We start from the raw sequence: 24,230 nt of genomic DNA, 5'->3' as shown, positions 1-24,230 counted from the left end.
ATTGCCTGTAGTGTGTCCTTGTGAATGACAGGGAGACGCATTCAGGGTTTACACTGCCTGGTAAACTAATGTTCCAGGATTGGTTTTGAGCCACTGTGACCCTGAACTGCTCAAGTGACAAAGCAGATCCATATATCAATTATACATATAAGTCATTTGAGTGCCAGTATCTTATAGCAAGATGTGTCCACAAATGAGTTAAGTATCTAAAACAAAATAAATAAATAAATAAATAAAATAAATAAATAAATAAATAAATAAATAAATCTGAATCAAGCTTAGCTACATTGTAGTTTATTCTTTATGAAATTCACATGTTTGACTTGGGCATCTGCTGCTGAGAGCAAAAGGCATTACATGTATTGCATCTTGTACCATAATTTTCCTATTTTTGACAAAACATGTAAAAAAAATTGCACTGGTTGATGCACGTTATAACGTACACACGACTTCCCTTTTCGTTAACACTGAGCCATGGGGCGTTGTGTGAATGTAAGGCAGATCGGATCAAGGTTCTGACGCAAGCAGAACTCCCTTGATGGAATGTACATTGACATACCAGAAAGGTATGGAGAGCTACTCCATTCACGACCAACCCCTCCCGAACCCACCCACAATGAAATGTTCATCTCACCTTTTTTTCCTTAAAGAATCTAATTTAAAACTACAGTACAAAGAATATATTCAGGAATGCATAACTATTGTAAATTTTAAGGCATTTTGGCAAATTGTGTAGTTACTCTTCGGTGGGTTTCAAACTGAAGTCCCTTCCTTTAGTTCTTCAGTTCCATCCTGGAGTAGAAAGATTGATAAAGGTCAGATGAAAAGGGATTCATCTTAAAAACAAACGCTAATCTCAACTTTCCTACATCCTGTATTATCAGTTTTAGGTATTCTTTGAAACATGGTGGGCAATGCGCAGAACATTAAGCATGCTTTTTCTAAATGCAACCAGGCAAGAAGTGACTGTGCAAACTGTTCTCCTACACCAGTATTGAGAGCCTACAACCCCCTCTCTTCCCTTCCCGTTGTAGAAATGGTGTTTTCCTGCACAGTGAACAAACTCACAGCAGGAGCTCTAGGTACAAGACCGACAGGAAGAACATAACATGTGTGTGCACCGTGACACTTGAGCAGGATCCTTTCTGGTATTTACACTGAGCAGGAGGGGAGGCAGCGCCACGCTGCCCTTAGTGCTGCGTGCCTTCAGGACAGGAGGTTCATTGTGGACACACACAGTGTGGAACTGTTTACACAAGGCACACATTTTCTCTCTCAATTTTCCGTGTTGCTGACGTGCGATTGGGATTTGTGGTACCTTTTCCTGAAGCTGGTCCTGCAGTTTCCTCACTGTGTCCTTCTCTCTGGTGAGCTGCTCCTGGGTGGCCTTGAGGAGCTGCTGCAGCTTGGTGGCTGCCTGGCCCAGGTCCTTGGAGAGCTTCTTCTCCTTCTCCAGCCGTTCCTGTTCACATGAGGAGGGCAAATAAACATGGTCACCTGAGGGTACCACGCTCCCAGATGCCTCCCCGTTCAGGTGAAGGATGGTTTTGCTTTAGTGGGGAATTGTAGAGAAAGGCATGAACAGCAAATGTAAAAGGAGCAGCTCAGACTCGGAAACAGATAGTGAATAAAGACAGATGGCGTTCACTTTGGGAGTCATCCTGAGAAACCACTGGGCTGCAAAAAACAGGAAATTTCCCAATGCTGAGCTCCAGCTAAGAGCAAAGCAGCTGTGGAATATCTGATCCTTCCACACTGGAGAGAGGCAGACCCTTGAAGGGACATGGATGACTGCATACCTTCAGCTGTGTCACATCCTCTGTGTCTGGGGCAGATACATCTCCAGCAGCCCTCAGGAGGTCCAGCTGGGCCTGCAGGTCTATGACACACCTCTGGGCCTGGAGAGACAGAGGACAATGGGTCACACACATGCATGCCAAAGTTTGGCTGAATGTGCAGAATCTTGCAACCACACAGCAATCAGTAGAGTGCAGGAGGAAGTACTAGAGCAAGAGGCCAAATGGCTGAAGTGATAAAGCCTTGTTAAGTCATGATTGTGAATGTTATGCCGCTAATGATCACTGTATAAAACCTAAATAGGAGAAGTATGAGAACAAGGTGCTTTTAGTTCCCATCTCCACCAGAACTCCACTGGTTGGACCAGTTTTACAGTACTTGGTCATTGACTCAGCTCAGGACCCAGATCAAGCTGAAGCTTGTGCGCTCTTGCAGCTATGCCACACGGCACAGGGCTCGGGGGGAATGGGCGGAATTGCAGGGGGAGGGGTGGCGATGGTCCATCACCCAGAATTACCTGCTCAAACTCCTCCGTAAGATGTTGCCGCAGAGCCCTCTCGCCCTCCGCCTTCTGCTCAACCTGCTCCAGCTTGGACTGGACCTGCAAAAGAGCCACAGAGGTCACATGTGAGTACAAAGACAAGGTGCTCTGGGACTGGCAGAAGAAAAAGCCAAATCGGTATATTAGTTGCGTTCGCCAGGCCGATTGGTGACAGAGGGCAGGCTCGGCCGGCAAGCCTCAGCGAGGTCACTGTTTCATTCATGCATCAGAAGATGATATCAGCACTGGATTGGCAGGTTGCTGCTCTCATTCCACACCAGAGGCACTGCAATCCTCATGCAAGGGACCTGAGGATGCATTTGAGGCTGTTCAAGAAGCAAAAACAATTAAAATGTGAGCAATAAAATTAAATGTGTTAGTGGGTGGCAGTAGTCGGAGAACATGCTGCAAAGGTGAGACAGCAATCAGGAGGTTAAGAGCAGAGAACGATTGCTAGTAAATGTTATCCATGCAAGAGATGCAGGTGAGCAGTAAGGGACACACTGGACACATTGTATGATCCCTCTCAAATTGGGGGTGGGTCTCTCCAAGGGATGCCATTTGTACCACTTGTCATTCTGGTCCTTTCCTTCCTCATGGTAATTACTATTAGGAAAAATCATGGAGACTGTAAGGACTGGAGCTCACTAGCTGCTTTGCTTTAAGATTAAAGCAGAGCAGACCAACTTGTACCCTCCAGGGATTAAACCCAACCCTTGGGATGTGTCCAGTGTATCCTGGCTCTCCTTGCACAGTTCTCCCACGGCTGCATGCCCTGACCTGGGCGGGCTCCAGCTGCCCGTTCTGTGGCCCATGGGCCTCAGCTGAATGCCGCACCCGCTCCATCTCGCTAAGGTGTTGCCTGACCTGCAATGGGAAGCTACTACTCAGCACAGGGCCCCACCTACATCACATTCCCTCCCACCCCAGCTGACAATATACAAATAGACTGCCTTGAGACCTGCCAAGTAAATCTCAGACATGAAAACCCAACATTGTACGACAAGACAACGTTTGGATACCAACTCAGTAAGAATGCAGTAAAGCCACTCACCAGCAACAATTCTGCACTCTGCTTCTGCGCCTCGGAGTGTGCCGCTTCCAGCTGAACTTGGGTCTCGGACAGCAACTGCTTCAGCTTCGCACAGGAGGACAAATCAATAGTAATGCCAGGCATACACTGCTCATCCCAAAATACTTAATGAGGGGGTAGAGTGAACATAGCTCAACTCCTGCCATCTGCTCCACACACATCCTGCTTACCTGCATCATCTCTTCAGAGTAGCCCTGAGTTTCTGATGAGGCCGATTCAAGCTGCTTTTCCAGCTGTGCTTCCAAAAGCATCACCTGTTCCCTTAACTATGGAATGTAAAAACATTCACTAAGAATTGCTATCCCCATCAGGTAAAAACTAAACCAGTGATTCCCCCCCCCCCTTAAAAAAAGGTTAATTTCATTAGAACTGACCTGGTGCATGCTTTGGTTTTCTACTCTCATCTGCTCTGCTGCAGCCTCCATGGTCTGCACCTGCTCCAAAGCCTGCAGACAGGGACATGTTCAGTCACTGAGACCCATTCCCCACCACGCTTATGACGTGGGTGTGTTGAAAGGGGACTCAAAGGAATGATGTAGTCACCTTGCTGAGCTGCTTTTCCGACTCAGCTATTTTGGCCCTCCACACTTGTTCCTCCTCCTCCACACTCTTCTGCAGGTGTTTCAGCATGCCCTCCTACACACACACACACACACACACACACACACACACACACACACACAAAATTGCACACTTTAGCACCTGTGTCCATTCCAACCCAACACCTGATGGCCAAGTGAAGCTACAGTGCTGTCAGCATGCTTACAGTCTCGGCAAGAACAGTCCGGTACTGGTCACACTCAGCCTGTAGTGTGTTCCTAGACTCCTCCACTTCGCTGAGCTTCTCCACCAGCTCCTGGGGCAGATATCCAATTTGTCATTTTAATTATGTACACAAAAGGAAAACCAATTAATCGTACACTCAGCATAGTATCTGAAGGTGATCAGTGAGGTTCTATGACAAGTCACTTACTGAGGAACCCGTTTGCTGTGCATCTTGCTGTACTGCTGGGCTCTGCAGAGTTTCCTGTGCTTTCTGTGTAAATTCTTTCAACCACTCTGTCTGAAGTGGAAAACACATTAAGAAGGTAAGTAAAATAAATGGAGCTTTTTGCTGCAAGTAAAATGACCATTTCAAAGTATGGGGCTAGGCAACTACTCAGACATTATGATAAACAGAGCATGTCATTTTTTTACAGTTTTGCTACTTTAGAATATGTGCTAGAAGGAAGAGTAATAGAGCTTTTACCAAGGGTATCACCCTTGATCAAGTTATTGACCAAATTGATACAGCTGAGTAATTTTCCTCTAAGGAGGTAGCATAGTATACAAATCAGACCTAAGTCACCTTAGACAAAATTATCAGTCAGATAATGAAAGATGAATGCTTGTCTTGACCAGCTGCTGGGGAAAATGGAGTAGTAGGAAAACAGGCACATGTACCTGTTCTGTTCCTACAGCAATGTGTGGGAAGAGGCTCTGAAAAGCCAACTTTGCTTCTGTCTCAAAGGTGCTTAACTGCTGCTCTGTGCCCTACAGACAGACACCACTGTCAGTCACAAGAGGGCACACTTTACACACAGATTACACTCTATGAAAACTCCCAAGACTACTTCAAGACTACTACTTCAGCATATAAAAAGGGTTATTCAGTCAAAGATCAGAAAGACTGTAGAGAAGAGTGTCATAAAAGGTCTACACCCTCGAATAATCACTGTGGTTTTTCCAGTCGCACATCAACCCCACTCATGACATCAAGTTCTCATTGGAGAATAAGGTGCAGGAGTGACCAATGGTGAGCATTAGTTGTGGAAGAGGGGCAGGACTTACTTTACTCCTATTCCTCACTTGCTCCATTTCTTTCTTGAGCTGCTGAAGTTCTGCATCAAGTGATGTGACCTCAGCCTCTTTATCCATTAAGCTGGAAACATAGTCAGGAACAGAATGTAGTAATGCTTCAACATCATTTAAATAATCCCATTTTCATATCTGTGAGTGAATGCACTCATGATCAGACAAATGGAAAATGAGAGCTTCTAAAATACCTGCTCTGTAACTGCTCCATCTGGGCTCTGTCGTCATCTTGCTAACATGAAAAACGGAACCATCATAAAGCAGGTTAGCTACATGAGTACACAAATGTGATCAGCTGTAACAACTGGTCCCTATGAAGTGCCACCTCTGACTCCTTGATGAATTACCAGCAATTTTCACTTGGTCAGGCTGCAAATGGGTTGTCAACATCATAGCCCTTATACCTATGCTCTCTAAATGGAAACACAAAAGGACAACAGACTCACAGCATTGGTGGTCTTCATTTGTACCACTTCCTCTCGAAGCTGCTGCAGCTCTCTTTCCAGCAAGATCACCTGTCCATCTCTCTCTTTCAGGCTAGAAATAGTGGACATTCACAAAAAGGAATTTCAAGGAGATATTTGCAAAAAAATGTAGAATCTGACATCCATCTTGACACTTACAGAATCCTGTAGAGAGAGAAAAGGGGGGGGAAAATAAAGTACCTGTTCTGTAGACATTCCATTTTGGTTGTGTTTTCAAGCTGCTAAAAGAAAACCAGTCTGTTAGGAAGGTATTTGTATGGGTTTAAAGAAAAAAAGACCATATGCATAACATAGTGTGACCTTTGGAGTGTGTACACCAAATGTAATTACTAAGCATCTCCATCATCAGTGAAGGCAGCAAAACAAATGGCTGGATCATGAGCGAGGACTGAATGTGCAGGCACAGATTTAATAGTGTCACACAACACGTCCAGGTGAGCAAACAGCCTTTCAATGAGGAGTAAGTAAAATCTTACAGCATTTGTGTTTCTAACTTGGTCCAGCTCCTTCTGCAGCTGCAGTACCTCCTGTTCTAGCGTAGCAACTTTGTTTTCCTTCTCCTTTAGGCTGAAAAGACCAGCGATCATTTAAGCAAAAAAAAATAAATAAATAAATTCTGAACACACAAAGAAGTCCAGTTTTATTACACAGAAAGACTCCAAACATACCACTTATTTAGCAGCTCCAACTCTGCTGTGTTGTCTGGCTGTGTTTTGGGGGGGAAGAAAGAAAAAATAAATAAAAACACCAAGGTCTCTGATCAGAACCAAGCCAGTAGTATACCTGCTCCTAATTTTACCAGCATTCGAGTGACAAATTTTCATACACTAATTTTAGTTGCATTTTATCAATTTTTTAATTTCTATTTGCTGTAGAGTGAAAGCGACTCATATTTACATTGACAGCCAGTTATTCCAGTATTCAGAACTGGTGTTTGGTGTTCCTGAGCGATGGTGATCACTGACAAGATTAGGAATAAAACCATGTTTATGGGGAGAAAAGGTCAACAATCAGCATTAAAAAGGAGTGGGTGGAGGTGAATATCTAATTTTACTCATTTAAAAGTACCTTAATCTTAGAGTGTCTAAAAAACCTACAGCCAGTATTTTCAAGAATCTAATCTAAAAATTCAAGGTGCATCCATATTATTTCAGTTTTTTGTACGTTTTTATTGATTGTTTAAAGAAGGTTGAACAAGACGAGGGGGGCGCAGTGGCACAGCGAGTTTGGCCGGTGCCTGCTCTCTAGTGGGTCTGGGGTTCGAAGCCTGCTTGGGGTGCCTTTCGATGGACTGGCGGCCCATCCTGGGTGTGTCCCCTCCCCTTCCAGCCTTGCACCCCGTGTTGCCGGGTTAGGGTCTGGTTCACTGTGACCCCGGTTGAGGACAAGCGGCTTCAGACAATGTGTGTGTGACTAAGATGACAAACATTGGACATGCTTATTTGAGTAATCAGATTTGAACCGGGAGTTGTGGCGATGATGAATTTCAGTAATTTAGTCTGAATTTTAATGTTTTGAAGTTAAAAAGTTTTACAACGCATTCTGTTATAGTGATCTTTACAGAACTTAACCAGTAAATAACCATCTCTAATAATCTTTTATTTGGGTTTACGTATAGAGTTAGAATTTTGGCACTATATGCACTTGAAGCGAGGAGCTATTATATTAAGAAAAGCTTTAAGATCCTAACAAGGCTCAAAAGATTAGAAATTTTGTGCCAGTTGAATAAACCCAAGAAAATCTCCTTGCACTGACCATACTTCAGAGTCCGCACTGAAACCGATGTTAGGAAGTGAAACAACATGCAGAGAGCTTGAGTTCAGACTCACCAAAGTCACATTTCTCGCCTCTACCAACTCCCCCTTCAGCCGCTCCAGATCGTCCTGGAGTGAAGCCACCTGGTGTTCTTTCTCCTTCAAGCTGAAACAAGGTTTTTTTTTTTCTTTTTTAAAAGGGGAAAAAAAGCACACGACTCAAGGGAATCAAACAGAACAGATTACAATTCATACCTCTTCTGTACTTCCTCCATCTTGGCTGCAGTGATCTGACAAAAATAAATAAAGAAATGTAAATGGAACTTCGGGTTTTATACAGCTAAGTGATTTGGGATTCTGCGAAAGTTCAGAAACACCTGTCAGCAAAGGACAGCAGTGAAGTGGGATGAGATGCAACAACCTGAGGCTAGATGTGAACGTGCTTCCTACAACTGAGATTAAACTTGAGTTAGCAAAAACTAAGTATGGTGGGAAGTCATTGAGGAGTTCAGGATCTTTTTAAAAACCTTTAAGTACAGCATTAATTTTTTTATTCTTCCTTTAGAGTTCAAAGGCTGTTTTTAATTAGTTTCTGATGAAGAATAAATTGTCTAATTCAGTCATGGTGGTCCGGAGCCTAGCCTGGAAGCACAGAGTGCAAGGCAGGTTACAACCTGGATCACAGGACATTCACATGTTCATTCACTCACAATATAGATAGTAATGCTAATTTAGAGGTCCCACATCACCTGAAACATGTCTGAACTGTGACAGGAAACCAGAGCACGTGAAGGAAACCCATTAAAGACAGATTCAGATTCGAACCCGCAGCCCAAGTGCTACAAAGCACCAGTGCTACCAGCTGTGCCACCGTCCCGGCTAAAATGGCACCTTCTTCAATAAATACCTTTCCTATACAAAACGTTGTTTTTGCAGAACATTCCGCTTCTGTATTAAAACAAACACACATACACCCATACAGCTGTACATACATCACATTGAAGGTGTTTGTTGAAGGTTTACTGATTGAGCCCCACAAGACCCAGTAGGAAGCACACTTCTAACTCTGCTGGGTGAACTGGAACACTTTGTTCCCACACAACACTCACCACCTTGTCTTCCTGTACCTGCTGACTTCGCCCTGCCTCCAGCAGGGCCTCAATGGAGGAGATTCGCTCCCGCAGTCGGGTCTGCTCCACCTCTTCCTGAGCCAGCCGTGCCCGCAGGCTCTCTGCTTCCCCCTTCTTCTCCTCCAGCTCTGCCTGCGTTCTGGCTGAACGTGCCTGCACCTCTGAGAGACAGGTGAGTGGGAGTAGGTAAATCTGTGCCAAGTCAAGTTGAATGAATGGATGCTTGAGCAGGTCAATGCAGAGGAGCTCTTCAGTGGACCAAAGCACTTGTCAGTTTGTGACTCCCTGGTTAAATTGTAATGGTCCAGGGCCAAGCATCTCCATCCCAAAACGAAGTAGAGCATCAATAGAGAAGCGTTCCGGAGAGGGTCCAAACAAAACAGCAAAAACCTCCGACTACATTCCAAGCACAACCAGACAACCAACAATGAGGTCAGCAAACAAAGCTATAAGACCAAGGAGCACAGCATGAAGATGTCATGGTGCAGGGGCAGGTGAGACACTGACCAGCCAGGGCAACTGCCTCCTTGCGAGCCTTCTCCAGCTCCACCTGCAGGCTACTGGTGCTGCTCTGACTCCTCCTGAGCTCCTCACTCACCTCCTCCAGCCTTCGCTGCAAAGCACGCTCACCTTCTGCCTGGGTGGCCTGTAAGGGACATCCACAAAGGACAATTGCTCTCTTGCACCATAACAGCCACAGCCAATGAAAGCCTCACTCCTTAGAGCCACATCTGAACTAGACACCAGTTTAGATCAATACATCATGTAATGCAAAGAAATTAAAATTCTAATTTTAGACATGAAAAGAACAGATTAGCTGAAAAGGAGCACACCTTACAGCCCTTGAAGGCTGGGAGATTCCAGCCACAACACTAAACCCTCCTCCCAGCTGCCAAACAGCTACCAGAAATCATTGTCTTTCAGCCCTTTTCCTGCCATTTTATCTGCTATACAACAATGTCTTCTTCAGGAGCCATGGAAAAGTCAGCCCACCTTTGAAGAACTTAACGACCTCCAGTTAGCATGCTTTAACATGTTGCTGCATAAAAGCCTCTTAAAAATACAGATTTAATAATCGCAGATTGTAGCAGAAAAGAATTAGAAAATGATGTAACACTGCCAAACACCTAGTTAACGATTGAACTCTTGACTGCAGAAAATACCATCCATTCAGACCTACAACTAAAATAAATCGTGTCACGCAAGGCAGTTGGCTGGTATGCATTTACACATTCAAGCTCCGCATTCCAATGTGCACGCATGGTAAGTCGGCTAGAGGACCTGTGCGCTTGCACTGTTGGAGCCCAACGGCATGACATGCCATCATGTTCAGAGTCATATAATTACACAACAATAATTAGCCGTACTGAATGTTCCCACACAGTGTGAAAGTGCCTGTTGTACAGGAGAACAACTGGGGCAGTAGGGAGGGGGCAACTTGCTTGTTCCAGTCCTGTAGACTTTGAAACGGGTTTAGCTCATTTACAAAAATTTTGACTCAAATCTCTAACGTAAACTGCAGCCAAGGTGGCGGGCGACTTGGAAGACTCCTAGAGTGAATTCCCGACCAGAGTTGGCATCGGGTTGGGACTCAATGAGGGAAACTAGAAACCTCTCTCTAATCCTTCCCCAAGTCTGTTTTGTGGACTAGATTGAGCTCTTCCTCAAACTCACCTGCACCTGGGCCAACTGCTTCTCAACAGTTGCCACCTTGGCCTCCAGGGCCTTGCGCTGCTGCTCATCCGCCAGCTGGGCATCGCTCTTGTCCCCCAGCTCTTTGCTCAGCTTGGCACATTCCTGTCTTAGCTTGGCAAGCTCTGCATTCTGTCTGCAAATGCAGAGAGGGAAAGAAGGAGAAAGATGAAGGTGATAAAGTTAAATGGCAGGGGGGGAACCTGGCTTTGATCTCTTCCAAAAGAGGCGGCTTCCTGACTTCAACCATTGGCTATTTTACACAAATGACAAAGCCCTTTGAGTAAAGACACACACCATCACGGTGCCCATGTGCGTGAGCTACAGCTCCTTTAAAAGTAAGGAACTGGCAGCTTGGTGATGACAGATCATAACGCAAACTTGTGACAGGGAAGTGGTTGTAATACACACTTGAAATGCCTAGGACAACAAACCTCCTTGTTAGGCATAGAAAGCAACCAAGGAACAAGGAGGTAAGCAGTGTATTGCAATGCTGAAGAGCTTTCAGACTTTGCTTTGGAAGTGAGCTGCTGAAGAAGAATGCAAATCCCTGAGGATCAAACATAGAAAGGAGAACGACGAATGAATCAGAGGAGGAACGGAACGGAATTACTGACTAGAGCATGGAACAGCGCTTCCATAAATAGCAGCACCATGAGGGGGAGGCTTCCTTGGGGATATCTGGAGGAAAACTCTTCAGGAGAGCTGCTCTCAGATCTGCAGACAGTACACCCCCCCCAGCCCAGCATCAGCAGACACTCACTTGCTCTCTGTCTGGCTGGTAGCCTGGTTGAGGGCATCTCGTAGAATGGAGTTCTCCTGTTGCAGACGGGCCAGCTGTGCATTGGGGCCCTTCTCCAGCTGATCCTGCAGGCTCTGGATCTGTGGGGGCAGAGCATTGGGTTGGGTTGAGGCATTTATATTTGATGTCTTCTGATACTTGGACCTTGCATGCCTTGAGCAATCCACTTTAACATGAACTACCAGGACATCTGGAATGACTTCTGACAGCAGAAAAGGGATTCACTGAGTAACAATAGCATCATTTTAAATCAAAATGTACCTTTTCACTGAGATACTTAATCACTGATGTTGTGATTTGGTGAAAACCCAGTGAAACAGAGGTATTCAGTCATTGGTTCAAGTGTAACTCAAGTCTCTTGTGCAGCCTTTCATCCAGAGAGAACTCCACCGTGAAGTATCAATTGGCTTAAACCAACCTATCCTTCAACCAACTCACTTGCCTCTGTCCTGGTGCCATACTCCAACACCACCCAATCCCCACCATCACGACTGCACACCTTAGCATTGAGCTTCTGGGTCTCAGCCACGTGATCCTGGTAGCTGGCCTGCATGCGGGCTTGGAAAGCCTTTATCTCCTGCTCCCGGGAACTCAACTGGGAGCTCAGCCGTGTCTCCACGTTTGCCAGTTTTGATTTCTCTGCCGACAGCTCCTACAAGTAGAGCAAGAGGGTGGACATTTGACAAAGGAGAGGGAGAGAGCCTCACTGAGACCATTCAGAACAACCTCACAAAAATGGCTTTAGTCCTAGCTAAGCAATGCCAGGGCTGGACACCCATATTACAGAATGTAATATTCAGGACATAATACTGTACCTCAGAGACCATCTCCTGATATGAACAATCCCACATTTCTGTCACATATAACAAACTAACAGAAGAGTACTTTAAGAGTGTGTGTCTAGCACTATCACACGAGCAGGTGCCTCACAGTGTGCTAGGTAACACATGATTCATTGGAATTAATCATTGGGCTGGCAGAAGCGCCTGCCTCCAAACTGTCTGTGTGTACTACAACAGCACAGTCCAGAAAGATCTCCATGTGGCCAGCTGAAAGGAGGCACCTCAATGAAGGGTACCATAGTTCTACCTAGAAACCCACACTCTACTTGGTTTGGTCCCTTGAATAGCCAGCAAAGCTGAGAGGGCTGATGTGGGGTTGTGAGCTTACCTTTGAGAGCTCCCGCATGCGGTTCTTAGCAGCAGTGACATCCTCCTGCTCAGCGGACAACTGCTTCTCCTTCTCCTCCAACTGCTTCTTCAGTGCTGCCACAGGGTCTCCCTTCTGGGTCGCCTGGATGTACACAGATCATAACAGTCAAAAACTGCCATTCCAGACCAACAATACTTCCAGCAAAGACTAATGAGACCTTGTGATACCTTCCGCAAGAAAGCTAGACCAACTCTAAGCCAGTACCCAAAGTCTCAGAGCCTGACTTGGGTGGGGAACACTCTTGGACACATCCACTTACATAACATTACTTTTGGGAAGCAAATGCCTAATGATGAATTACACCACAAACTTCAAATATTGGACATGTGCAATAGAGAGCAGATATTTCCCACAATTCTTTAATCATGTCTGCAATCCAAGAAAACCTTCATAAACAGAAACTGCAATATATTTCTTCACCAAAGCCGCTTCTTGCTCAAGGTTGGGAAGACACTAAGCTGACCATGCTAGGGACACTTCCTATGGTTGTTAGGGAGACATCACAAAGATATTAGCGTTAATTCTCTGGATACGTTTCAACATTTCCGGGGCATTTCTTTATTAAAAAGGGGGTTAATTTAATTGACCCACAAACCACAATGACATTCACACTGAAAATTAGTAGGCAATTACCAACCCAAGGCACAAAGGAGTATTTATCAAACATGACCTTAAGCAGAAATTATACTCCTTTCTATAGGCTGTTCAACTACAGGGCAATTAAACATTTCCTGCATTGATGCAGTCTCTGACATCATTTAAGATTTTATTATCTGTTAAAATAATCAGAACATAAATGTAAAGAAAATGTCAACAAGATTAGGTGAATACCCCAATCAACTGGGCACTGTTTACAGCAACATACTGAACTTGTTGTCATGAAAGAACAAAGGTTAATGCTCTGTTTACAAGTTCAATTTGCAGCCAATCAACAAAATGGCATAAAGAGGTGACTGAGGGACATGTTAAAAAGATGGACGTTGCTCATATTTCACTGAGCCACAGTGAAGGCAAGTTCAGCAAACAAATGTTTCTGTGGTCAAGATACACCGATGATCTCACATCACACAGTCATCCAATATTGTCATGTGTTATCCAGAGTTCACTAATGAAAGAAGGCTGCAGAGGTAGAGAGTTACTGAGGCCTTGTGACAACACTATAAAAACAGTATTCTCTCATTTAACAGTATATCTAATAAACTTTCCATATACCAGTGTGCAGTTCTGAACAGAATGTGCTGATAGGAGAGTTTATTATCTCAAGTTTATAAGTCAGAAGTGGATGTATCACCAAATCAGCAATGGGATTTTTCATAACACCACAGAGATGTGAAAGTTTAACTTAAAAAGAAAACACAACAGGAAGACCTATTGTTATCAGCTTCTTTAAATTATGGTGCTTGAAGAGATGAGGCATGTTAAGTCAAATGAAAACTCGTCTCACTGAAAGTACCAATGAGGAGACTGAGGTTACCATACTTTGGACACATCATGTACAGATTAGATTCTCTGGAAAAAGACTAATCCTTGGAAAATTTGGGGTGGGGGAGAAGAGGCCAGCAAGCAACCAGGTGAATGGACTCAGTCACAGTGACAATGCATATCCCCATGCAGCCTTAAAGACAAGCGCCAGAGAGATTATTCTGGAGGAACTTTGTTTATACGATCAAGAGCGAAAATGACCAGCGAAGTGAACTGGCATTAGCCTGAGAAAAATCACATAACCCATGTCTGCGTATCTGTCAAAGGCCATAATTTTAAAAAGAAATCTTTTGTACATCTGGTCCTTCCACAGATATATGTCAGGATGAACAGTACAGTGAGGCTGAAGAAGATGGTGGAGGGGAGGGTTTTACCGTGTGCCAGGTGCCGTGCACGATGCCTGCCTTGTCAGAGAGGATCTCGATGAGCCGCTGTGCCTCATTTTCACTGAATGTCATGCAGCGGAGCGTAGACACCAAGGTCTTGTAGGGCAGCTGGAGAGGGGCCTCTGCAGGGTCAGCTGGGACTGCACAAGCAAAAGTTCAATTTATTTTATTTTTTTTAATAAAGCACTCCACTCAGAGTGACACAGAGCTCTGTACAAGATTGCAATACAATTTGATTATACAGGCAAGGAGCAAACTATAATCCCAAATGTTAAAATCTAAGGATCATAAACAAAAGATCAGAAAGCTGATAATCAGCTGCATTAAAGTCCCTATCCCTCTAACCAGATGCACACAAACACATCCATCCAACAAGCCCCCAGCTTCCCCGTGCCATGGTCCTTGAGACTGGGGCTAGGGCAGAATGGCCCCAGCTGGCCCCAGCATCATGCACTGAGATGCCACTGTCCCCTGCTGCAAGCAGGTTGTTTGAATTGGGTGGCACCATTTGTTGCCTGCAGGGTAGGAGAACATGGCCTGGTGTGCAACTCCAGCTTCCACTCTGCTCGCTGTTTTCAAGGAGTACAGTGCTTTCAGTATCCAACAGACCCAAACGATGAAACACTCCACAAACAAAGAGCTCAGTTCAGGGGGAAATTTAAAATAATGTGATGTACTAATTACTACTGATAGAAATGAGGTTTTATAGCACTATTACTGTAAATGAACATTATGAATTCATTTTAACTGGCTTTTCCCAAGGCAACTTACAATGTAAGATTTATATATGCTACTTACAATAATTCACTCATTTATACAGGCAAGAAATTTTCAGTATCAATTCAGGGCAAGCACACTGATCACGAGAACTGAACTGTGAGGAGAACACAAACCCAGCTTTTACTACTGCAAAGCTGGAACCACTATGTTACCTACCACCCCGGACCGCAAGATTTTCAGTTGCAGTACGTGCTCAAGCGTGGAGGCAAACAGGATGTGGAAGGGGACACACACACACACCCCTATAATCCTTTCTGACAGCCTATCTACTGTACTCTGGTGTCAAACATCCCAAGAAAACTCGAGGTGACAAAATTGGTAGAAGGACATACCTATACCACAGGGTGTTAGCAGTATGCTTGGCTTTCTGTCAGTGTGGCAATGAGGGAAGACCATGCAAGTGTCTCTCTCTCTCTCTTCGGCAGACTGCCCTGACATAACACCTCACGATGCTCGAATGCGGCTGCAGCTGGATGGGCCCAGCTCCATGGGGTGGTGGATAGGGCCAGGGAACAAGCTGCAGGGGACTGCCCAAAGGCACCTTTTGATCGGGAGGAGCACCGACACCCCTGGCTGCATGTCGTCTCTTGCAAGAGCTTTCAGACATCTGGGTAGGGTGCCACATCCTTGACTATGCAGACACCGCCAAGCCAACTGTCAGCTAGTATGCAACCTTCCCTTCAAAAAATTGCTAAAATAGTTATAAATGCCATTTTCCCACTTAAGAGGTGCTTAAACATAAAAGTCTAAAAGGAAAGCAAAGCTCAGAATGCAGCCAAAATACCAGTTTCTTTAAGTGAATTATCCAGCATGTCAGCACAACACCAGAAGCGGTATAAGATGTCGTCTTATTGCCTGGCTATTGCTGGAAGCGGTTTTGGTTTTTTAAAAAAGCAATCCTTAAAATTATGCTTTTAATTTAATTATAGTAACAGCCAGACTTGAACCATTGCTTGTACAATGCATTCCATGGTTCCATTTTTGGGAAACTCAGCCATTTTGGGATTTTTAACATCTTTTTCATGGAAAAATTATTCACCTTCCCCAAGGAGACTACAGTAGCACAAGGAAAGCTTGTGGAAGAGTATGGGGGAAAAAAATCTCACAAAAGTTTTACCCTTCACAGCTTTAGAAGGCCACCAGATGTTCTACCCACTGGTGGAAGATCAAATCAGCTTGATGGAATGTCCAACCACTTACAGCCTTAACTTGTACTTGGTAATTTCTTTAAAGACATCTTCTGACAGGGCCCCCTGCTGATCTTAAAAAAAAAAAAATAGGGCATTTTGATTTCTGACATAAGCCAATGTGAGGGTGGGAACCGTGCTTCACAAGGGTCAGACAAACACCAAGTTTTTCAGCACCCAGCCAAACAATTAGATCATCCTTTGGACAAAGAACATTAACTGGTTCATGCCTGCAAAATTAAGAGGTTGAATGGAAAGTGGCCCTGTCAAGCTATTCATACCTGCAAAAGCTAGATGACAGAATTATTAACCTAAACAATTTCAATTAATGAACTGATTGCTGGCTAAGTCTAACCATGATGAACAGGGATACATGCAACCAGGACCCTAATAGTAAGTAAAAAAAATCGTGAAGCTTTTGACCAAACACTGAGGTGTAAAGGACTGACTGTTCTCTGACCGCGAAGTCCCATACTGGCACTGCTGGAGAAGACTGTAGATGCAGTGATGCTTACACACAATCCTCATGCCCAGGGAAGCACAATGACATACTCAGTTATGCAGAAGTAAGTCATACACATTCCAGACCCCACAGAATAAATGCACAAAAAAACAATTACAGCGCTGGTATGTTTGCCATACTCAAAGGTGTGTAAAACTCAAGGCAGAAGAGTTATCTTGTGCCTTGTTTTGAATTCGGGCAAACCGCCTGTGAAACTCATTTAATTAAAAAAGAAACAGATAAGTTTACTCGAAAGAGACCTGCCCTGGTCAGGTAAAGAATTAGCCCTAACCCCCTGCCACTGACTCCTCCTAGATTATGAGGAAACAGCAGTAGCTGCACAGTATTGTCATTTACTCCCTTGTCTACCTATATCGTCATCTTTTCTGCTGATCTGACCACCAATAATGCAGCCACCTTTTCTATCAGACAAGCCCACCCTGTCATTAAGCAATCTATACTTGGTTTCTGGTTAAGACCACACATACATAAACGCAGAAAGTAGGCTACATGGCGAGAAGCATGTTGCCTAGGTCCAGAGCCATGAGGGTGGAGGCATCCAGAGGGGACCAACGCCAAGCCAAAATAGGTAGTCTCTCTATGCTAAATAAAAAGCAAGCTTCAGTTTCAGAGTTCCTCTACATTCCACCCATACACACAACTAGTGATGAGGAGGAGGAAAAACTTGCATGTTTTCCATGGGAATGTGGTAAAAGGCACTACATCTACCACCCTTGTGTGCCAGTCTGCGGGCAAGGGTTTGACAAAAGCACTGGAAAGCTTTTCAGTTCCTTTGCATGCCATTATATATTGCGTTTGTGCCATTTCTGGAAGCTAATCAAAGACCAGAGCCTCAGGAAAATATCTGCATGTAGATTAACATGGAATTACCTAGAGTGAACACAGGAATCGTGTACTGCTCTAAGGTACCTGGCTATTTCTGCCCAGTAGGATTTAACGACGCAAACTGCTGGGATTGAAGATTTGAGCCTAATTGCAGGCCACTCCATCCATGCCTGCTGAAGAGTGACAGCAAATCTACACCAGACACTGCATCCCTATGCACTCCACTGCGCACCAAAATCTGTGCTTATAAACCAATTACATGCCACGGTGACTTTTGAGCTCTTGCTGCAACTCACAGATCAAAGAAAAGGTGTGTGTGTGTGTGTGTGTGTGTGTGTGTCGGAGTGCTGGTGTGTATAGTAGTGACAACAACATCTATGCATGTGAAATTTAACTAGAGGTCAGAGCTTACTGGAAAAATGCTGGAATTGGTCTTACTCAGTTTATTACACTCTGAGAACAGCTGAACAGGTTCTCCCGTGGGAGAAGAAATTTCTCTATCACTAAGCTCCCTTGACTGAGCATGACCCACTGCTCCTAATTTGACATATAACATAACATAAACCAAAAAAAATGAATGAATAACCCAGGTAACCTTACCCTTCAAGACAAAAGGGTTACTAGTTATTTTATGAAATCTGATCTTACTAATATTTCCACTACTTTCCCTTGGTTATAAGCAGCCATAAATGTTTTGCTTCTTTATGGTAAATACCATATTTTTCCATCTGTTGTCATTACTTCTTTCCAGTTACATGCATCTGAAGTGTCTAGAATCATCAATCCAAAGGGTCTCACCTGGTTCAACCTTCTTCTTGGAGCCTCCCTTCTTCTTGGACGGGCCCTCAGCCTTCTCAGTCTTTGACTCTTCCACCTTGGCAGGGGCAGGAGCAGGAGCAGGAGCAGGAGTAGGAGCAGGAGCAGGAGTAGCTACGGCACTGGCCCGGGGTCCCACTGGGGGCACAGCCATGACAGGCAGCTCCTTGGTGACTACTTCTGGCACAGTTGGGGTGACAGGCTTGGAAGGAGCAGTGGCAGGCTTGGAAGAGGCTTTTGCAGGCTTTGAAGGTGGCGCTGCAGGCTTTGAGGGTGGCTTTGAGGGTGGCGCTGCAGGCTTGGAAGGTGGCGCTGCAGGCTTGGAAGGTGGCGCTGCAGGCTTGGAAGGTGGCGCTGCAGGCTGAGTGGGGGCAACAGCAACAGCAGAAGACTGGGTAGGGGCAGTGGAGGACTGAATGGAGGCAGCCTCCCCCTTGGCCACTTTCTTTTCCTTTTTTTTCCTGTCCTTTGGTGAAGGAGCAGGTGGTGCCTCCACAGCAACAAGTTGAGGGGCTTGAGTGGGGACAAGAGCAGGGGTGGGAGCAGGAGTAGGAGCAGCAATGACAGAGGCAGGGACAGCAGCAACAACCGAAGGTTCATTGACGGGGGTAACCGCAGCAGCAGAATTGAGAGTGGGGTCAGGCTCCAAGTCTGTACCCATCTCTCCAGCATCCGGAATCCGCTCCTGCTCGGGCAGCTTGCCGTTGGCCTTCTCTTCCTTCTTTTTGGCACGGCTCCTCTTTTCTGATGGCTTGTCCTTCTTCTTCTTCTCAGAGCGCTGCAGCTGGGCCCTGCTAAGCTCCTTGCGCTGTTTGGCCAGTGCCTCTTCATAGGAAGTTTCCTTCATGGAGAAGGTGGACACCAGAGCGATCCCAATGGCCGAAATCACCATGAAGCCACTAAAGACCACGATGCCAAGAGTCTGAGGGTCGTAGATGTCCATAGCTGCTCGATGACCTTTCTGTCAAGCCTGTAGGGACAAAAGCATGGACCAAATTAGAGGCAGGAACACAGTTCAATAACCGCTCAGCACCAAGGAAGAATCTACTGAGCTTATCTGGATATGCATCATTTCCTCAAACCTTAAGTTCATCCAGATGAAGATCAGCAAATACAGTAATTTGCAACAAGTTCAATTCCCTAACATTCCAAGAATTTTGGTTGGAACAGCCACAACTCAACTTTAAGAGTTTAGCTACCATTTTAAACATTGTTGTTCCAGCACCAATTTCTAGGAATTTCAAACAGCCCCCCCCAAAAAAAAGGAGGGGGAGGGAGAAAAAAAAAAAAAAAAAAAAAAAAAAAAAAAAATCACAAGAGTAATTTCTGCACACCACCTCCAGACTGGGCATACCATACAGCCACAAAATACAACTTCCTTCAGAAAACAATGCACTCCATCCTTAGAGATAAGAGAATTAAGGTTTTGATTTTCCTGAAGAAAGACTAGACTGCTGTGCTGGAAACACACAAGTCTGTTGTAACTGCCATCTTATCAACAGAGCTACTGTGTCTGGTACAAAGTGCAATAAAGCACTTGAAATCTTCTACCCACCCTATTCCACATGGCTTCCTTCTGCAACAAGGTATGCAAATATCAGCAAGACATTTTATATTTGTTGCACTAACTCATGCTTAAAACAGTCCAACATGCGCAAACAGTACAGTTGGTTTACAATGAATGGTAACTACATTCAGGTTGTAGGAGTACCCTCAGTACTCTGAGATGAGCGTAGCCTCAACCGACAACATTAAAACGCATATCTGAGGAAAATGCAGATGACTCGTACCTCTCTGCCTCCTCATGAAGTTCCTTTCATCCATTAAATACAACACTGTCTTTTTTTGCATAATGAAAAAACATTTGTAATATTCTTGCACCTCCAATAAATGCATACATATGCATACAGCAGATGGCATAGTGGTTCAAGCTATCAGCTTGCAGTAAAAAGAAATCTTTCCACTACAGTAAGCTGCCTCAGACAAAAGTTAATTAAATAATACTAATAATACACAGTCTGCCTCCAACTCCCCTCTATTTCTGTACAGCACATATACAAATGAACTTATCTTTGCATGTCATGCATGTATTTCTTTTCTATGAGCAGGTCAAGGGCCACCCCACACACAGGAGAGAAGTGTTTAAGGAACTGGTGGGTTGCATTCCCTCAGGGGGACAGGTATTTCGCCTGAATGGATTCTTACACCTCCAGCTGTACAGATGAGCAAAATGCCACGAATAACACAGCCACCTAATAACTGGGGAGGTCTACCTGCAAAAGAAAGGAGTTCACATTTCCTCTGCTCATTGACACCATCAATCTGCGCACATCGCGACTTTAAAAGCCTTTTGCGCCGGAATCTGATATCATGCTGAAGAAAGGGGAAAAATGTCTGCTTTTGACAGAGAGCAAAGAGAATGCCGGCTAGTCATTCTCAAAATATTCTTCACAAACCAAAATGATGCTTTCAGGAATCGTTCTTGACCAAGAGCCGACTCCGAGAGCTTTCCTCCTACTCACGGGCTGTTGCTCTGCCTTGGTTTCGTCCGAGCTGGAGCTGAAAAGTTAAAACATCTGAAAAAATTACCACTTAAATCTTTCAAGCCTTATTAACCTTTATGTAACCAACATCTTTGTCCAAGCTTAGATAAGCAACGTTCCTATTTACCCACTTCTACAGCAGGGTATTTTTACTTTATCATTTCCGGATAAGCACCTTTCTTGACCAGGGCACTGCAGGAGGAGGTGGGATTCAAACCAAGAGCCTTCATACTGCAAGGCAATAGGGCCGAATACTATACTATGCTACCTGTTGACCCATATAGCAATTAGTTAGAAATTCTAACGATGTATAAACATGAAGATAAATGAACTAGGCTTGTTTTTTTTTGGAGCTTATGACAACGCTGATGACGGCAACAGGAAAAAACAGGATTTAAGATCTTTTCTGTGTGTGAATCTAACGAATTTCAGTAAACCGCAAAGGACCAGTTTCATGAAAATTAGAAGTCACCACTATCAACAAAAATCAAGCCTGAATGGTTTAGTCTCCGAGTTCCAGAACTGCAGGCTGACGAGAGGTGTGTAGTGAGCGTAAAACACCACGAACGGCAGGACAGCGGGCAAAGATATTACAAAGGGCGCCAGTGAACGTAACGGCGCGCGACGATGTGACGCGCCGGCCCGCAGAGCGCCGCCACGCGCCGCTCAATTCCGCTCGCGCGGGGAGAGGAAACCGGGAATCCATCCACTGGCGCGAGGCGCAGGACAGGCATCCAAAGCCACGCGCCGCCACAGTCACACCGTGACCTTCGGGGAAAGAGCGCAGCACTTCGGCAACAACTGGTGTGCGGGGAAGCGAGGCAGAGGACGGAGAAGAGAAAAAAAAGAAAAAAAAAAAAGGCGAAACACACATTCAAAACACACTCGACTGAATAAAGACACGAGGGGGTGGGCGAAGGACACGTAAGACAGGCGCTAACAGACAGCGAGCGAGAGCGCGGTGCCGAAGTCGTATTTTGCACACGTAGACGGAGCTGTGAGGGCTGTGCTGTCCCACTGACTGAGGCCCCGTGCATCTTACTGTCACATAAAACACCATAACAACATAACGCTGGAAACTAATTATCTGTAGAGTTACAAAAAGTACGTAAATGCCTCGAGTTTACCGGTTTTATCGATAATTTCCGGAAAACTCGAAGTTAGTCAGATCTTCTTGCAGTCCAACAGGGACGATTCGTGGAGAGGCTCAACTGACCGTCTGTGGTGGGAAGTGACTGGTAACACGGGCTCAGGGGACATTTCGTACTTAATATTTCATATTAAACCAGCGTGAAGACAACTACACTCTAACGCAACGTGAACACATCGCTAACCAGGATGAAGAAACCGAGTGAACAAGGGAACATGAACTGAACTACTCACTGACGAAGAAGTGTCGAGCCGATCTAGATGAAGACATCAAGCCAGTTAACAGGGATCATTAAGACAAAAAAAGTGACCACTGTACATGAAGATACCTAATGAACAAAGTGAACACTTTTGACCAGAACCAAGTCTACAAATGAGCAGTTAGCTGCTGACTCCTAGTCCTGGTATTAAAAAAAAAAAATTAAAAAAAAAAAAAGTGAATTACTCTGGCTCTGCAGTGACCGCAGAGTTAACCAGAAGACAACTAAGTGAAAGATGAAGTCAAACCACTACTGGCCAAAGTGACCACTGTGAACTTAACCAGCTCGTAACTCTACCTTCTCTCTGCGTGTTAACCTGACTAAACAGGTTCGGAAATGGTAAAAAATAAGTCTTTCTTTCAATCTTTGGAGTAATTTTAGGAGTCTGAATCGACAACATTTCAACCAATGAGATACATTTCCACACATTCCACGTATTCGGTATTGTGTTCATCCGGCATAAAGTCACGTTTCCACCCATACAATTTTTTTTTTTAAAAAATGTAATACCCACACAAACACATCTGAGTCTATATGATTCGAACTCACCGTACAGCTGCCAAAATCGGACCACCAACCAGGCATAAATTAAATATGACCCTACTAGCATCCCACGTATGTATTTTGGTGCAAAACAAGCGGACAAATGGATAATTTGATAAGTTAGACATTCAAAGCGCAGATTTCTCAGTTAGCTAACCGAAGGGGTCACATATTGATGATCTACTGAACAATACCATGAAAATCTGCTCGCTGGACCTCACCTTACTACTGTCTGGAGAGAGGTTTTTACGCTTCGAAAAGTAGGTTACAAATACTGCAAGAAGTCTTTTTAAACCTTCGTAATTATTTTCCTTCTTTCTTTTCACAGACGGGAAAAAAAAAAACAGTCTTCTTTCCTCAGGCTTCGTTCTCAGTGTCTCGGAGTAGCAGGAGTCTGTGGAGTCGTGGCACTTTCAGTGAGCTGGCAGAAAGCCGGTCCACGGCTCAGGTACCAATCGTATACGACATGTTTGATTGGCTGTAATCGTGATCAATCAGCACTAAACAACCAACCAGATTGTGAGAATTCTGTATGACGCGGAAACAGCAGAGAGAGCCGATTTTTCTGCACCTGGTATTTGTAGTTCTACTATTGATATTGTGTGCCGAAAAAACTACAGATGTATTTGGACAATACTTTTTTCAGATAAGAGAGTGTTTTTAAAGCCTTGAAGTACTGTATCTCACATTTAAAGTGATGCAAATCAGTTATTTCTACAGGATCCACACCGAACACAGTATTTGCACCAGATGGATGTACTTCCAGGGTGACAGGCAGTGACACAGTTCATTTTGTCCTTCATTTTAATTTTTAGTTTGGATTAGGCAGATTGTTGTAAAAATGAGAACATGTTTTTTTGTAGAAATATGGCTTTTTTTCCACTGAAACGTGTCATCTTCTACTTTTGCAACAGACAACATTAAATAATGCTTCCCTTTTGTAAACCAGGAGTGGCAGTTAGTGCAATGGTTTAACCTGAAGTTTAGGGTGCAGATTTTTAACCGCAAGGAACTAAAACTATTTGGGAAACTGATGAAATATAACTATCGCAGAATGTCAAATACAAAAAGTTTCAAAGCATAAGATCTTTTCAAGTTCTATTATTATTATTATTATTATTATTACGGAGTATTTGTCCATACGGGGCAAACAGTTTATTTACATGCTTGGCTTATTTGTAAGGAATCGGACTGAAAGCCTATAGCCAAAGAGGACTGTTCCGTATGAATCTCTGCCACCAGTGCAGCAACATCACTGTCTGTGGACAAGTCCAGAGCACCAGCTTATTAAAAGAGGCAGGAACAGGGGGACAGTGGCTGGAGAGAGTGCAGGTTGCCCGCCTTGCCCCAGGGGGGACGGAGCAGCAGCGAAAGAG

General features: G+C 44.5%; 1 protein-coding gene across 3 annotated transcripts; it reads right to left on the bottom strand.

Annotated features, from left to right (window-relative positions):
- Positions 1-322: 322 nt before the first annotated feature.
- Positions 323-23,257, bottom strand: rrbp1a (ribosome binding protein 1a). Of its 3 annotated transcripts, none has more exons than XM_029251448.1 (29): positions 23,081-23,257; positions 18,342-19,331; positions 14,217-14,368; positions 12,319-12,441; positions 11,648-11,800; positions 11,110-11,228; positions 10,329-10,482; positions 9,162-9,300; positions 8,634-8,815; positions 7,780-7,814; positions 7,600-7,690; positions 6,439-6,476; positions 6,247-6,337; positions 5,951-5,991; positions 5,732-5,822; positions 5,477-5,517; positions 5,262-5,352; positions 4,875-4,964; positions 4,405-4,494; positions 4,198-4,287; positions 3,975-4,067; positions 3,806-3,877; positions 3,602-3,697; positions 3,393-3,476; positions 3,119-3,205; positions 2,315-2,398; positions 1,800-1,898; positions 1,319-1,462; positions 323-792 (listed from the first exon to the last, which is right to left on the bottom strand). In XM_029251448.1, the coding sequence occupies exons 2-29, from the start codon at positions 19,300-19,302 to the stop codon at positions 754-756; spliced, it is 3,570 nt and encodes a 1,189-aa protein (XP_029107281.1). In that variant the 5' UTR covers positions 19,303-19,331; positions 23,081-23,257; the 3' UTR covers positions 323-753. The 3 variants fall into 3 exon arrangements, with proteins under 3 accessions (XP_029107281.1, XP_029107282.1, XP_029107283.1); XM_029251449.1 differs by having other exon boundaries at positions 5,951-5,988; XM_029251450.1 differs by having other exon boundaries at positions 8,652-8,815.
- Between the last annotated feature and the right edge of the window lie 973 nt (positions 23,258-24,230).

This window comes from Scleropages formosus, chromosome 4, assembly GCF_900964775.1.
Source record: "Scleropages formosus chromosome 4, fSclFor1.1, whole genome shotgun sequence".
NCBI classification, from domain to species: domain Eukaryota; kingdom Metazoa; phylum Chordata; class Actinopteri; order Osteoglossiformes; family Osteoglossidae; genus Scleropages; species Scleropages formosus.
This window is presented reverse-complemented; position numbering and strand designations above follow the sequence as displayed.